This window comes from Octopus sinensis, linkage group LG11, assembly GCF_006345805.1.
Source record: "Octopus sinensis linkage group LG11, ASM634580v1, whole genome shotgun sequence".
In the NCBI taxonomy this organism is placed as follows: domain Eukaryota; kingdom Metazoa; phylum Mollusca; class Cephalopoda; order Octopoda; family Octopodidae; genus Octopus; species Octopus sinensis.
In genome coordinates this window covers 54,444,615-54,461,842 of record NC_043007.1, presented here as the reverse complement: position 1 = coordinate 54,461,842, position 17,228 = coordinate 54,444,615, and the positions used below count along the sequence as shown (strand labels likewise).

General features: G+C 35.8%; 1 protein-coding gene and 1 non-coding gene across 2 annotated transcripts in view; both read left to right on the top strand.

Annotated features, from left to right (window-relative positions):
- Positions 1 to 17,228, top strand: part of LOC118765432 — a 43,150-nt gene that overhangs the window by 24,414 nt on the left and 1,508 nt on the right. The window contains exon 2 of the mRNA XM_036507499.1: positions 16,544 to 17,228. This exon is cut by the window's right edge and continues 1,508 nt beyond it. Coding sequence (XP_036363392.1) covers positions 16,995 to 17,228 — 234 coding nt within the window. The 5' untranslated portion in view covers positions 16,544 to 16,994. The remainder of the gene's footprint in view (positions 1 to 16,543) is intronic.
- Positions 10,062 to 10,177, top strand: LOC115217726. Its single transcript, XR_003882188.1, has one exon. It is a non-coding gene; the product is annotated as a U6atac minor spliceosomal RNA (small nuclear RNA).

The window sequence follows — 17,228 nt, the reverse complement described above, 5'->3', positions numbered from 1 at the left end:
ACAACTGGAACTGCTAAGGAATTTATAGCTAACACCTTGTTACGTGCATTTAGTTCAGATTTCAGGACTGCACGAACTCTCCTATAACATTCCTTCCTGATTTTCTCTTTCATGCTTGCATGCTGAATACCAGAGCCTTCATTTATCCCTAAATATTTGTATGTTTGTTCTTGCTCAAGCTCTCTTATGACTGTGTCAACATCTAACACGACTGAATTTGTGGTCTTCACTTTCCCTTTCTGGAAAGTGGCCTTGGCACACTTCTCAAGTCCAAACTCCATCCCGATGTCATCGCTGAATGCTTTCACGGTACGCAATAGGCCTTCAAGTTCATTATTGTCTTTACCATAAAGTTTTAAGTCATCCATATAAAATAGATGGCTTATTTTTTTATTGGCAATTTTATACCCATACCCTGTTCTGTTTAATTCACTTGTAAGGGGTATTAGGGCTATACAGAATATTAAAGGTGAAAGTGAGTCACCTTGAAAAATTCCACAGTTGATGTTTATATTTTCTGAGGCAAGTACTCCATTAGAGTGGTATAATTGGAGATTCATATTCCACAACGACATATTGTGCTTCAGGAAGTTTGAAATCACAGGGGAAATTTTGAAGATGTCCAGCGATCTCAAGATCCATGGATGCGGTATACTGTTGAAGGCCTTTTTATAGTCAATCCATGCGGTGCTGAGATTTCTGCGCTTGTTGTGACAGTTCTCAAGGATCATACGATTGATTAGCAGTTGATCTTTGCATCCGTAAGAGCCTCGGCGGCACCCTTTTTGTTCAATGGGGAAAATATCGTTCTTCTCCATGAATGCATATGTTTTCTCCGCCAGGATAGATGTTAGGATTTTATACGTGGTGGATAGGCAGGTTATAGGCCGATAGTTTTTTGGAAGGTTGGTTTGGTTATTCTTTGGGAGTAGGTAAGTAATGCCACTTGCTAACCATTCAGGTGTTTTCTTTGGGTCTCTCATAATTCCATTGAGCAGCTGAACTAGCTTACTGTGTGCGCACGGGAGCGATGCGAGCCAGAAATTCGGCACCCTATCTTTACCGGGGGATTTCCAATTATGGGCCTTCGTGAGTGCCTTTCTTAGGTCTGCTATTGTGATGTCTTCCCATGCTTGTTGTTGTAAATTTTGGTAGGATCCTTCAGTTTGTATAATCCAGTCTGAATTTATGTTGTACGTCTCCTTGTCACTCCAAATCCTTTTCCAAAAGTTTTGAACTTCTTCCATGGGAGGGGGGTCTTTAACGGTTACTTTCTCCTTCCCTATTTCTCTGTAGAATTTTTTGGCATTGGATGTGAACAGCTTATTTTGCTTGTAAAACTTGTTTCTCTTCTCAAATCTTCATATTCTTTGGGCTTTTGCTTGGACTTTTTGTTTCAGCGTTTCTTTTATTGATATCAGTTCTTCTCTTGGTGAGGATCCAAATTTTCTCTTCATCTTTCTTCCTGTTCTGGATCTTACATCATTTCCACATATTAGTTCATTTAATATTGATATTTCCCCTCTCATAAATTCAATCTCTTTTTCAATTTTACTTCTCCAGGTTTGATTTCTTCCCAGGTTTTGTTTTCTTTGTTTTTTCAGGGGCATACAGCTGGTTTCAATTGCCCTAGCAGAAGCGTAAATAATTTCATTTAACTCAGTAAAATCAGGTTTTAATTCTCGTATTATTTCATTTGTTACATAGTTGCCAATTTGGATTTGTTTTTTATTTTGGTTTGTATTTGAGAGTTTATGAAGCGGTTCTCTATCATTCATACTTGTATGTCTTACAACTTCAAGCGTATTCAGGATTTTCTGCCTCATTTCTGCCATAGACTCTCTGTGTTCTTCAGCAAATGCGAGATCTTCAGTTACTGTTGTTTTTTCGTTTTCCTGGCTATCTTTAACTGGTACAATAGAATTTCTTGTATCTTCAGGCTTTGCGTACTTTGGTCAGATGGCAGTCTTTCAATTAAGCCTCGTGGCGGGCTATACTGTTCATCTGATTCTTCATTTCCTTTGTGTCTTATATTTATGTCATTTTCCGTTGCGTGCTTGATCGCGCTTATTTCACTGTCTGTGAGTCTGTTATTTCTAAAGATATCCCTCCTCACATTTGCTAATTTGTTCTCGTCCAAATAGGGCCTACTGTCTTGATTCCGTGTTCTCCATATACTGTAAGAGTTTGCGGTGTGTCTCTCTTGAGATGGCCTACCTAATGCATAGTAATAAGCGTATATTACTTCTTTATACTCTTCTCGGGTCCATTTGTTCCGCTTACATTTTTCTTTCTGTGGTGGTTGTGGTGGTGAACTTGGAGGGCTCGAGTTGGGGGATTTCCTGTTCAAGTGACCATCCATGTCCGTATTTGGAGAAGAGTTTGTGCCAGTTGATGACTTTTCGATCCCAGGCTGGCTCTTCCCTGGGGGACGCGCTTCCAGAGTAACCATAGGACAAGCGATTTGGTATACTGATTTAGTTTTCCTTTTAGTTTCCAAAAACATTTTGGTGCTACGATAATGTTATCATTTTTTAGCTTTGATTGGCTCGTGGGGAGACGGCCATCATTGCCGTTACAATTATAATCGTACCATTATAGCAGCCGTAGTCGGCTTATTATTGTTATTATCATCACCATTACCATCACTACCATTACCATCATCATTATCATCATCACCATCACCACCATCATCATCAATGATATTGTTTTATGTGTAGTCACAGCAGTATCTTATTATTGTTATTTTTGTTTTTTTATCATTATCACCATCACAGTAGTGTCTGTCTGTCTCGTTGGCTAGCTTGGTGGTTGGCTGGCTGACTGTCTTCAACACTAGAGTTCTTGCCTGTCAAATAATACTTTCTTTGTGTTGGTTGAACTCTTTGAGTGTGTGTGTGTGTGTAGATAGATAGATAGATTATCAGCACTATTACTATCATTATTATCATCATCACCATCATCACCATCACCATCAGTGATATTTTTTTTTTCTCTTTAGGTGCGGTCCTAAAGTTCAGATGTTTACTACTATTAGGCTTAAGAAAAATTAAGGAAGGGCTGTTCTGTATTGTTTGTGAATAGAGAAGTTGTGTTCGGCCAGAGAGAATCGTAGCATCATCATCATTTTTTTTTTTTTTTTCCCACGTGCGTTTGTGTTATTGCAATAAAAAGTGTTTGTATATTTCCTGTAAGGTAATATTGTGGAGGTTGAAGTTGACTTTTCTAGAGATGTTTGTATGTCCAGTTAGAAGAACAGGTGTGTTTTTACAATAAAAAAGTATATGTTTACATTTATATTTGAATATTCAGGGAGGAAGCAAAGAAAAGTCAGATTTTCATAGAAAGTTTTAGGGTTTTGTAAGTCCACAAAAAAAAAAAAAAAAAAGAAAAGCGTGATGTTTTTAGAGAGAAGAAAAAAAAAAGGATGTTTACAGAGGCAATTGTGGGTATCAAAGTTTTTAAAGCTGGTCGAATGTATGATTGAAAACTGTAGATATGTAAATTTGTAAATTTTCTTAACTTATTTTGAAGGGCTGTTCTGTATTATTTGTGAATAGAGAAGTTGTGTTCGACCAGAGAGAATCTTAGCATCATTATTTTTTCCATGTGCGTTTGTGTTATTGCAATAAAAAGTGTTTGTATATTTTGTGCAAGGTAATATTGTGGAGGTTGAAGTTGACCCCTCTAGAGATGTTTGTATGTCCAGTTAGAAGAACAGGTGTGTTTTGCAATAAAGAGTATATGTTTACATTTATATTTGAATATTCAAGGAGGAAGCAAAGAAAAGTCAGATTTTCATAGAAAGTTTTAGGGTTTTGCAAGTCCACAAAAAGAAAAGCGTGATGTTTTTAGAGAGAAGAAAAAAAAAGGGTGCTTACAGAGGCAGTTGTGGGTATTAAAGTTTTTAAAGCCGATCGGATGTATGTTTGAAAGCTGCAGATATGTAAATTATTATTATTATTATTATTATTATTATTATTATTATTATTATTATTATTATTATCATCATTATCATTATTATTATTATTATCATCTTCTTTCAATTATGTTTCCATTTCTTGCCAAGTATCTTCCAAACATCTTGGGCAATGAAGCTCACTGTATACATTGGTAGGTCATTAAAATAAACACACTAGATTGTTCATTTACAAAGTCATATGAAATGAAAAATAAAAGGGAAGAAAGACAGAGGGAAGAAGGAAAAAAATGAAAAAGTGAAAAAAAGAAAACAAAGAAAATAAGGGGGTAAAGGAAAGAAAATTCATAGTGATATTGCTCTTCTCATTATATGTGACATACCAGTTAAGACAATTTTTTGCACTTCCTGCATGGATGGTAAACCAGGGATCATCCTCAAATAAGTTCAGTTCCCTTTTTGATCATTCCAAGTGCTCCTACAATCACTGATATTACAATACCATCTTGGAATGTCACATTTTTAAAATTTCAATCAGCAAATCTTTATATTTTCTGAGCTTATCAAATTCTTTTACTGAGATATTATGATCACAAGGTATGCTCGTGTCAATCAATAAACAGATTTTATTGTTTTCGTCTTTCACCACAATGTCAGGTTTATTAGCTTTGGTATTCCAGTCTGTATGTACTGGAAAGTCCTAAAGAATTGTAGCATTTTCTCCCTCAGTTACAGCTTCAGGATAGTGCTTATACCATTTGTCTGCAGTTTTGATTTTATAATACCAGCATATTATCCAGTGTAGATATTGGCTAATTTTGTCATGTTTAGATTTAAACTCTACTGGTGCTAAAATCTTACACCCAAATATTAGGTGGGCTTCTGTTTCAATTTCATTGTTGCAGTATTGGCACTTTGAATCTATTCCATTTTTTATCACATTGGTTTGGTAGTTCCAGATCAATAAACTCTGATCTTGAGCAGCTAAGATAAAGCCTTTGCTCTCTGCCTTAGCTCTGAGCTTCAGAGCCACTAATGGGTATACTTCTAGTCTACAATCAGCTTGTTTGCTACAGGCCACATATGTGCCATGCAGAGGTTTTTGTTCCCACCTATCAGCCAATTGTTCAAATGCTTTTTGCTTTGCTATTGATTTAACCTTCTTTGCAACAACAGTTACCACACTTCCATCATGCTGTACAATCTGAATATTATGCATGAATTCATTAATAATTTTTTTGCTCTCCTTCATGACAGAATGAAGTTTCTTATGTCATTCATGGTTTTCAATGAGTTTTAGCTTCAAGTCGTTTGATGTTTCAAGATATTTGGCCAGTCCAATTGAAGTGATTTTGTAAGAGATTTCAAATTGGATCAAGTGTCGATCTCTTTGGGCTCTAGGAAGGTAAAGATGATCTGCATCTGCTTTTATGTGGTGCATCTTACTGCAAATCAGCAGCTAACAGATTTTCATGTCAATCTTCCTTATTTCACTCATATTCCAGTCCAACACATTGAAATTATAAATAACAACTGGAACTGCTAAGGAATTTATGGCTTACACATTGTTTCATGCATTTAACTTGGATTTTAGGCCTGCTCGACTTTCTCCTGTAACATTCCTACCTAATCTTCTCTTTCATGTTTGCATGTTGAATGCCAGCACCCTCATTTATTCTGAGGTATTTGTAAGTTTGTTGCTGCTCAAGTTGTTTTATAACTGTGTCGACATCCAACACCACTAAATGTGAGGTTTCCAATTTCCTTTTCTGGAAAGTGGCCTTGGCACATTTATCAAGACCAAATTCCATCCTGATGTCATCACTGAATGCTTTCACAGTTCACAATAGACCTTCAAGCCCGTTATTGTCTTTGCCATAGTTTTAAGTCATATAAAATAGATGGCTTATTTTCTTCTCATCAATTTTATACCCATACCTTGTTCTGTTAAGTTCACTTGTAAGGGGTATTAAGGCTATGCAGAAAATTAGAGGTGAAAGTAAGTCACCTTGGAAAATGCCACAGTTGATATTAATATTGTTTGTATTCAGTACTATATTAGAGTGGTATAATTGGAGATTCATATTCCACACTGACATGTGCTTCAGGAAGTTTTAAATTACAGGAGAAATTTTGAATCTAGTGATTTCAAGATCTATGAATGCAGTATGCTGTCAAAGGCCTTATAATCAACCCATGCAGAACTAAGATTTCTACGTTTGTTATGACAGTTCTCAAGGATGATGCAATTGATTAGGAGTTGATCTTTGAATACATATGAGCTCCATTGGCAACCTTTTTGTTCAGTGGGGAAAATAGAGTTCTGTTCCATAAGGGTGTATGTTTTCTCTATGAGGATAGATGTTAAAATTTTATATGTGGTATATAGACAGGTTATGGGGGTGATGGTTTTGGGGAAATTTGGCTTTATTATTCTTTGGAAGGAGGTAAGTGATACCACTTGCTAACCAATCAGGTGTTTTCTTAGGATCTCTCATAATCTCTTTGAATAGCTGAACTAACTTTCCATGTGTGCACAGGAGCAATGTGAACCAGAAATTTAGCACCCTATCATTGCCAAAGGATTTTCACTTATGAGCCTTCATGAGTGTCATTCTTAGGTCTGCTATGGTGATGTCTTCCCATGCTTGTTCTGGTAAATTTTAGTATGATCCTACTGTGTGTCTAATCTAGTCTGCATTTTCATTGTATGTCTTTTCCTCATTTCAAATATTTTTTTAAAAGCTTTCAACTTCTTCCATGGGAGCAGGGTCTTCAGTGGTTATTTTCTCCTTCCTTATTTCTCTGTAGAAAGTTTCACATTGGATGTGAACAGCTTATTTTGCTTGTAAAACTTGTTTCTCTTCTCACACCTTCGTATTCTTTGAGCTTTTGCTTGGACATTTTGTTGCAAGTAGTTGCTTATTATTTGCCTATCATCCTTTCAGAGTTGATAAAATAAGTACCAGTTGAACGCTGGGGTTGATGTAATTGACTCATCCCCTCCCCCAAAATTGCTGCCCTTGTGGAAAAATTTGAAACGATTATTATTATTGTTGTTGTTGTTGTGGTTGTTTTACTTCTCAGAGCACTTGATCGTGTTTGCTCTGATAGATTCTGTGTGAGTGGACAGCAGCCTGCTGTCAGAGGTCTCACAGGGTCTCTTTCCACATGTTATAAGCTTTGGTACTTGGTTGTTAATTATCATGGGAAACATTCAACATCTAAGTGCCAAGCTCAAAATCCTAACTGTCCCCAGCAGTGCAGTTTTTTGGGCTTGCTATGCTCCTATGCCAATTATGATTTCTCTGACATATTTCTTGAAGTTGGTTGTTAGAGTGCTCCAAGTGCCCCTACACCGACTGGAATGACAGACCCTCTCCTCAAGTTCTCATTCTTGCAATTTCATTGTTTAATAGTCTGTTCTTTGTCATTTATGCATGCATCCCCAGATATTGCAATATCTATAATTTTGGTTTTCTTTTTCCCTTTACCTACCACAACAATATCTGGTCTCTGAGCCTCAATTAGGGAGCCACATTGGATTGTAAAATCCCACAGTATCTTATATTCCTTTTTCTCATTTCCTTCTTGTTCATGTTCATACCGTTTCCATACTCTGTTCAGGCCATACTTTTCACATAGCCTCCAGTGGATGAACTTAAACACGTTATCATGCCTCCTTTTGTAGTACTTTTGGGTCAGCTTACTATACTCATTCACAATATGTGAGATTGTTTCATTTCTGCTGCTACACATCCTACATGGGCAATTCACTACTCTTAACTATTTGGAACTTGGTGTAATTAGTTCTCAGAGCTTGTTCTTGAGTGCTGCATATCAATGCCTCAGCATATCCTTTCAGATCCCTTTTTCTTAGCCATCTTCAAGTGTTGATCATGTCTTTTCCAAAGATTTCTCTGAGGTATTGCCTATGCAGTGATATCATTTTCCAATTGTTTCTTCTTTCTTCTTTATCTTGTTTCTTAAATGTTTGTGGGTGCATCACATTCTCAGTAGGTATTGTTTTATTAGTCCTAACAGTGGCAAACAAGGATTCACTCTGCTGTTTGATGTACCATACCAGACTGTTCTTCTAATTAACAACACAGATCTTGCATCCTATGAGGTTTCTTTCTCTCCTGCTCTTAGGCACATACAGTCTATCAGTATTGCTTTTGGGGTTTAGCTCCTTGTTAATTGTCATCACTTTTCTGGTTTTCCTATCCATTTCCTCAAGCTCATTCTTTGTCCACCTAACAACACCTGCACCATATCGCATTAAGGAAACAGCCCACATGTTCATTGCTCTTATCTTGTTTTATCCATTGATCCTACTTCCGATAATTAATTTGGTTCTTTTGAGATATTCTCATCTAAAGCTTACCTTCATTTCACTTTCCTTGATTTTGTTGTATTCCAAGATACCCAGATATTTATATCCATTAGTCTCAATAGCCTTGATTTTTGTCACTGTTTGGTAGCTCTACATCATCAAACAACACTACATTGCTTTTTTGTAATATAAGCATACCACACCTTTAAGTTCCAAATTCCATTCTGATATCCTTACTGAATATCTGCACTGTTGAAACTAGGCCATTTATTTCATGTTCGGTCTTCCCAAAGGTCTTTAAGTCATCCATATATAACATGATTTAATTTTCCTCCACTTTTCAAGGTGTACCCTGTTATATTCTTAAGCCTCCAATATCATATTACAGTCGATATTGTTGATGTTAGATAAAGAATACACTGTAACAGTGTTATAACAATAAGTTGTAAAGTGGATTCCTCCCACTGGTGTAAAGTGTGACTGCCATTGTACTGTAGCTGCCGTTTTACACTAGTAGCCAGTGCAATTTGTAACAGCACATCACTTGTTGTATTAAGGTATGTTTCAAGGCCTGTTATTGCTGATTTGAAGAATTATTCGGATATATAAGGTCTCTTCCACCTATTTTTCTTGAGAGATAAATCCTGTCTACATCTGATTTTGGATGGTGCATTCGGTACCTTGTAAGGATTTTATGGATCTTTCTACCCATATTCTACATGTCAGTGAGACTCCACTTAATGATACCAAAGCTATATGTGGTTACAGGTTTGGCCAAAGAATTGATTACATTAATTCTGTTAGCAGCATTTAATTCTGAGTTTAGGACCATTCTTACCCTTTGGTAGCATGCCTTGCGGATTTTCTCTTTCATTTTAGAGTGCTGGATACCATCACCTTCATTAGTTCCCAGATATTTGTATATTTTGGATTGGTTTAGGTTTTGAATAGCCATGGTAGTATCAAGTTCTATGTTTTCAGTCTTTATGAACTTCCCTGCCTTGAAAGTAGCCTTTGCACATTTATCAAGTCTGAATTCCATACGTATATCACAGCTGAATTCTTTGACAATACTCAAGAGCTCTTCTAATTCTTTGTCATTTTTGGCAAACAGCTTCATATCATCCATATAGAGTAGATGATTAATTTTCTGGTCAAAGATCTTATACTCTCTCTTAGCATTAATCAGTTGCGTGGATAATGGGAACAGAGCAAGGCAGAATAGTAATGGTGATAATGAGTCACCTTGAAAGATACCACAGGCGATATTGATGTCTGGTGAGGTGGTATATCCCTGTGTATGGTTTAAAATGATGGTGGTTCTCCATGAATTCATAATTACTTTTAAAAAGTTCACAATTGCTGGAGCTATCTTGTAAATTTCCAGGGCTTTTATGATCAGTGCATAGGGGACAATATCAAAAGCCTTTTTGTAATCTATCCAAGCGATGCTAAGGCTTCTGTGTTTGGATTTGCAATTTTCAATGACCATTTTATCAATCAGTAATTGGTCCTTACATTCATATGAATTCCTTTTACATCCCTTTTGCTCCACTATGAATAACTTCCTATCGTCCAAGAATTCATATGCTAATATAGATGTTAATAGATTATATATGGTGGTGAGGCATGTTATGGGTCAGTATTTTTTTTGGGGGGGGGTTAATAGTTTTTTCTGTTTCTGGGAAGAGATATGTAAGCTACTTTGGGGCTTTTGCAGGGTTGAACATAACTTCATTGAGTGCTGTAGCTAAGTTGTGGTGAGTGCTCATTAAAGAGTTTAGCCCAAAATTTGGAATCTTATCTGTGTTGCAAAAAAGGAGAGATGGTTAGCACTCCCCTTGACAAGGTCGGAAGAGATCAATTGATCTTTCTAACACATATGGACATTGCTCTCTACTTTAGAGCAACCTATTTTTATTCAAGGTGGTGCTCCAGTATGACCCCAGTCAAGTGACTGAAACTAGTAAAGGGATACCTAGGGATTTCCATTTCTTTGACTTGGCGAGTGTCACTTTCACTTCTTCAGTTGTTATAACCAGCCATTCTGCCAGTCATTTGGTTATTTAATTGTAGTTTTTGTTTGAGGATTTTAATTGTAGTTTTTGTTTGAGGATTTTAATTGTAGTTTTTGTTTGAGGATTTTAATCTGTGTTTCCTTTGTTTTCTTGTAAAGGTCATGTTTAGCAATTATTCTTAGTTTGTTGGGTTTATTAGTTTTCCCTTTGCTCTTAGTTGAATTACATTTTGGTTTATTCTTTCCATCCATGCAGGCTGTTGGTGTATATTGCACTTTTTTTGTCTATCTCTAATTTTAATACCATATTTCTGAGTTGCAGCATGAGTAGCTGAGTAAATGAGTTGATCAATCACTTTGAGGGCACTTTCTCTACTATTCTCAAAGAATGTTATATCATCTTTTCAAGTGCTTGATCAACTTCTTTGATTACTTGTCTGTTCTTATTAGTATTAATGATTTTAAGAAGTGGGCTCATTCATGAAAAGTTGATGTTGTTGCACTTTCTCTACTATTCTCAAAGAATGTTATATCATCTTTTCAAGTGCTTGATCAACTTCTTTGATTACTTGTCTGTTCTTATTAGTATTAATGATTTTAAGAAGTGGGCTCATTCATGAAAAGTTGATGTTGTTCTAGTATTCCATCTAACAGTTCATTGCTGACATGATCAATTATAGTGTTTTTAGTATCCACCTTCATAGGGTTCTGTGTATCTAGTTTGCTAGTTTGATTTAGTGATTTCAGGGCTTTTTCCTGTGGGTATAAGTGAGTGTGGGTTATACTGAGCTGACTTTTGACTGATTTGACTATTTTGCCAATTTTGCTGTCAGTCTTTTATTTTTTAGGATATCACATCTTACAGCTCCTAGTTTATCACTGTCTATGTACAGCCTGCACCTCCAGATATTGTAGGTCTCTTTTTGTGTGATTGATGTTTCTGGGTTTAGTGTTGAATAAAAATAAGCATGCATAACTTAGATATATTCCTTCTTAGACCATTTCTGTCTTGTATTGTCGTCGTCGTCATCATCATCATCATCATCATTATCATCATCATTGTCATCATCATCATCATCATTATCATCATCATTGTCATCATCATCAAGGCAGCGAGCTGGCAGAATTGTTAGCTCACTGGATGAAGTACTGCTCACATGTTAGACTTGAAGGAGAATTTCTGTACTTTATATCATAGCTGTGAAGACTTAGTGCATGCTTTTATTTCATCAGGTCTTGTTCATCTTTGAATGGCTGGTAATGTCTGTCTGAAGTCTCCTGATAAAACTAATGTAATTCCATAGATTTATTGTTGCCTCTTATGTCCTGTAAGGTTTTTTCAAGAGCTTCCATTGTACCTCTATGTGACATGATGCATTAATCCCAAATTATAAGGTGGCATTGGCACAACACTTCTGCTGAACCTGAACCTTTGCCTATGTTACAAATTGGACTGTCATTTGTGACCAGGTTTAGCAGTAATTTAAAAGCAGAATGAGCTGTTCGTCTTCTTAGGAGAATGGTGACAGCAATACCAGACGATGCTACTACTGCAATTCTTTTTTGTTGTCTTACCTTGGAGAGAAGCAATATTGTTACAAATCTTTTACCTGTGCCACCAGGAACATCAAAAAAGAAAATTTCTCCACTTTTTTCTCTGACTGACGAAATAATTTTATCATATATCCAACGTTGTTCTGGAAGAAATTTAGGTTCATGTTCATTAACATATGCATCCAAGTCTGTGATGTCATAATTTGTCTCTCTTGCTTTGTTTCTTGAAGTTAAATCACTAATTTGATAGTTTGCTTTTGGTAGCCCAGAACCAGACTCTTGCAAAATTTTGCCTCTTATGGTCAAAACTTGATCCTCAATTTCAGTCAGTACTTCATTAAAAATTGTTTCAAAGAACTGAATATTGATATCTGGGTTTGCCTGTTGAACTGCATACTTTATTTCCTTGGCTATGTCTTCACGATGTTTCATCCAAAGTTGTAAGTAGTAGCATTCTGCTTGGCTTGGGTGGACATGTAAACTCTTGCAAGAGCATCAGCCCCATGTTTCCTCTTGTGCTATTTATTGTTTCTCCAGATGTAATACTTGGGTAATTGTGGGTAAAGGAGTTTTCTTGCATCTTAATCTACTTGACACAAAAAAGGTAGTAAGGGTAGTTACTTTTGGAGAAAGTACTAGTTGCAACGCTGTTTATTTTGTAAAGATAATCCTGTGGTCATTCTCCAGATGACACTCAGCTGAACGATGGCTGGGTGCCTCTCATGAAAGAGAGTCTTCTTTTGTCATACTGTGCAAATGTGTCCTTTTTACTTATCTACTGATTGTCATTCTGCATAAGAGTGTATGTTGCAACATCTAAACTTTTGTTTATATATTTGCAAACATACCTAATAGTGTGAACAGAGTTGCAGAAGTCCACATTGATTACCTTGAAAATTAAAATGGGGATTAAATGAAAAAATGAGTTATGTGAATATCTTCACAACAGTGATTGAAATAAATGGCAATTGTGGAACACTGCATGCACGCATGTGCACCCCACCCCGCACACATACAATATCAAACATCAGATGAAATGGACGCATGTGTGCATGTGTATGTGTGTAAGAGAGAGAGAGAGAGAGAGAGAGAAAGTGAAGGGGTGTATTGCCATGTATATATACATACATAGATATCCTTACATCTTTTTTGTATGTATGTGTGCAGGTGGGAGAGAGAGAGTGAGAGGGAGAGAGAGAGAGAGGGAGAGAGAGAGAAAGAGAGAGAGACAGAGAGACAGAGACAGAGAGAGATAGCGAATGCCACTTAAACCCCACTCTCTCTCTCTCTCTGTCACACGCACACATACATACAAAAATGTTGTATGCATATGTATTTATGTATGTATGTATACATGACAATGAGTGTAGGACAAAAGCCCCACGGTTATATTTTTCTATTATTTTTTTATTTTTTTCACTTTTTACTTGTTTCAGTCATTATACTGAGGGCACTGCCTTGAGGAATTTTTAGTTGAATGTATTGATCCCAGAATTTTTTTTCCCTTTTTACTTGTTGCAGTTATTAGGCTGCAGCTATGATGGTGTACCATCTTGAAGAATTTTTAGTCAAATGTATCGACACTAGAATCTTTTTTAATGATCTTCAACCAGTGCATGAAGTTAAGCCTAGAAGGTATCTCCACATGCTAGAAATAGCAGCCAAATCGCATTAAATTTTTTTATAATGCCCTCAGTTTTTTTTATTTTCTAAAAATCTTTTTACTTGTTTCAGCTATTGGACTGCAGCCATGCTGGGGCACCAGCTTGAAGAATTTTTGGTCACAGAAAAATCAGCATTTTAAAATATATATTTAAAGTAGGCATAGGAGTGGCTGTGTGGTAAGTAGCTTGCTTATGAACCACATGGTTCCGGATTCAGTCCCACTGCGTGGCACCTTGGGCAAATGTCTTCTACTATAGCCTCGGGCTGACCAAAGCCTTTTGAGTGGATTTGGTAGACGGAAACTGAAAGAAGCCTGTCGTATATATTTATATATATATATGTATGTGTGTGTATATGTTTGTGTGTCTGTGTTTGTCCCCCCAACATCACTTGACAACCGATGCTGGTGTGTTTACGTCCCCGTAACTTAGTGGTTCAGCAAAAGAGACCGATAGAATAAGTACTAGGCTTACAAAGAATAAGTCCTGGTGTTGATTTGCTTGACTAAAGGTGGTGCTCCAGCATGACCCCAGTCACATGACTGAAACAAGTAAAAGAGTAAAAGAGTCTTTGTTTTCTTCTCTCAGCACTTACAGTTTAATGAGAATAAGTTGACATTTTGAACTTTCTCTGGCTTGTGAAGGTCAAACAGAATTATGTTGCCGAATGCTAGCTATTCAAACATACTTCTTGTTGTTTTTATGTTTCTACATTGAGTAGTAAAGAGTCTTGTGTTCTGTTATTCTATTAGTGATGTTAAATGTTAATTGATTTTCATTTTCAAATTTTAAAATTATTCTAAAAATGAAGAAAATAGTTGAGGGACATAGATGTTTTGACAGTGTTTTTCGATTGAAGACATTTTGTTTACTTAAAAATCAAAATTTTGGAAAATAATTTTTCTTTTTACAAACGCAATTTCTATTTTTGTTTAATTGAATTCATAAAAATAAATTTGTAAGATTTAGCTGTTATTTATAGCATGTGGAGAGACCTTCTAGGCTTAACTTTATTTGCTTGTTGAAAATCACCTAAGAAGATTCTGGGGTTGATACATTTGACTAAAAAATTCTTTAATGTAGTGGCCTAGCATGGCCACAACCAGTGACTGAAACAAGTAAAAAGATTTTTAGAAACTAAAATAAATGAATAACCAAAAAATATAATTGAGGTGGGGTTATAAAAAAATTTCAAGAGATTTGGCTGTTATTTCTAGCATGTCGAGAGACCTACTAGGCTTAACTTCATGCAATGGTTGAAAATCATCTAAAAAATTCTGGGGTTGATATAATCGACTGAAAATTCCTCAAGGTGGTGCCACAGCATGGTTGCAGTCTAATGACTGCAACAAATAAAAAGAAAAGCAAAAATAAATTATATCACAAAAGTGGTTTTGATCAAGCTTAAAAAAAAAATTCTGGGTTCCATACAGATACAGCTATCTAAAAATTCTTCAAGGTGGTGCCTCAGCATGGCTGGCCGCTGTCTAATAACTGCAACAAGTAAACAAAAAAAATTCTGGGGTTGATACATTCAACTAAAAATTCTAAAAGTGAAAAAAATAATTGAAAAATGTAATGGTGGGGCTTTTGTCTGGATCCCACATGACAATACACTCCTCCCTCTCTTTCTCACACACACACAAAAATGTATACAAATGTAAGTACAAAAGCACACGTGTGCATGTGTAACTGACTACAAATACATAGAGCTGAACAAGGCATACAAAAAGTAAATAAATAAAAACTTTTATGGAAATTAACAAAGAGAGCAGATTCAAACGAAATTTGTGAACTTAGTGAATATTTATTTCAGTAATTTATCATAATTGTTTGCAAATAGTGAATTAAAACTTGAAATGAAATTATTGAAATAGAGAAGAACGGAAAATTTTGCCGTTGCTACCTTGATACCAGAAGTTGGCATTGAGAAACCTTTTTAAAGAAGTGAATCATATAGATAAAGCAATATTAAGTATTTTTGATAAAAAAAAATAAACTGAAGACCCTATTATGTATCTAAAGTCAAATTATTCATGCCTCCCAAGTAAGAAAGTAATTCGTGCGGCCGTTTTTGCATGAAAAGTGAACACGCACACACGCACACACACAAGAAAAGAGATGCCCTTTCTTAACATCAACCTTCTGCAGAGTGGACTGGATGCTTTTTATGCTGCACCAGCACAGGCGAGGTCAGTTCTGGCATGATTTTTACAGCTGGATGCCCTTCCAAATGCCAACCACCTTACAGTGTGGACTGGATGCTTTTTATGTGGCATCAGCACTGGCAAAGTCATCAAGTAACTTGCAAGACAATGAATTTTGAGAGAGGCAGGAGCATTTGAGGGGAACTCATGTTAGAGGATGAAAGATTAGTGTGACAAGGACAGAGAAGCAGAAACAGGTGTTTTGTTATAGAGGAGGGGGCATACTGGTACCAAGATCAAATATTGTACTTGATAGAGTATAAGTGACTATATTGACCTCAATACATGATTGATAATTACTTTATTGATCTCAGTGGGATAAAAGACAATCTCTGCAAGGAAGTAAGCAGTCATTTCTTCTACCTCCCAATGAATTATATATTGATGCCAGATAGAGGTATAATGCTTTCAGTTGATTATATTGATCAAAGTAGTTCACTGGTACTTAATTTTATCAACCTGAGAAGAATAATTGATAAAGTTGATCACAGTGGGATTTTCCCAATTTACCACCCATCAATAGGCCATAAAACTAATAATGCTTTTAAGTAGCCAATTACTTCTGATTCTGAAAGCATAACTGTCATTACTAGATCTTGTTTCACTTGTCAGTCTTACTGCTGAGTTTTGTGATGTCCAATATTAGCTTTATATTTACACTTTTTAATATACCTACATCAATGATAACCGGAATTTGAAACAAATTGTAGAGTTGAGTCATTAAGCTATCATGTGTAACAATAATTATGATTAACTCTTTTTCATAATAATAACCTTGTTGTCTATCAAAGTTATATTTGTGTTTTTATTGTTTTGTTTTTTTTATAAAAATTTATATCTTTAAAGGGCTTCAGCTACAAAATTTCAACAATTGCCCATTTTCTTATACACTGGATGCTTTGATTAAATATGGCAAATAATTTGATTACCTTACTAAAGTGTTGGTTTCTGAAACCATGGCAACAGTTGAAGACCAAGTAAAATGGACTAGAGGTAGTAAACCTGTAGTCTAGACAACAAGCTGCATCTATTGAAAGATAACATACAGAGATAATGCCCTGGAATTATCCATTGTGCTTTTATAATGATGCCATAATTATGTTAGTAGCTGAATGTATATCATTGGATTAAGAAGATTTATACTGTACGTCAGCAGAGAAAGTTGATATTGAAATAGATTGTCCACATATATCAATTTGAATGATGTCAGTTAGTTCAAAAGACTATTTTTAGCCATTGACTTTCTCATGCTACGACTAGTCCTATGCACACACAGGTCTCCACACATTAGAGACCCATGGAACACTGTCATCGACAGCTACCAGCTTGCATGCTTACAAGAGCAGAGGAACACTTTGCTGATGATGTAGTTAATACCTTTACATACTGGCAGGCTTTAGGCTGGATTGAAGAAAAGCAAATCTTTTTAAAAATATTTATTGATTTACTCAAACTCTATCCAAAACTTATCCAAGAAAAAGCTTATGATACTCTCTGGAATTTTATTCTCCCATTATTACCAAATTCTGTT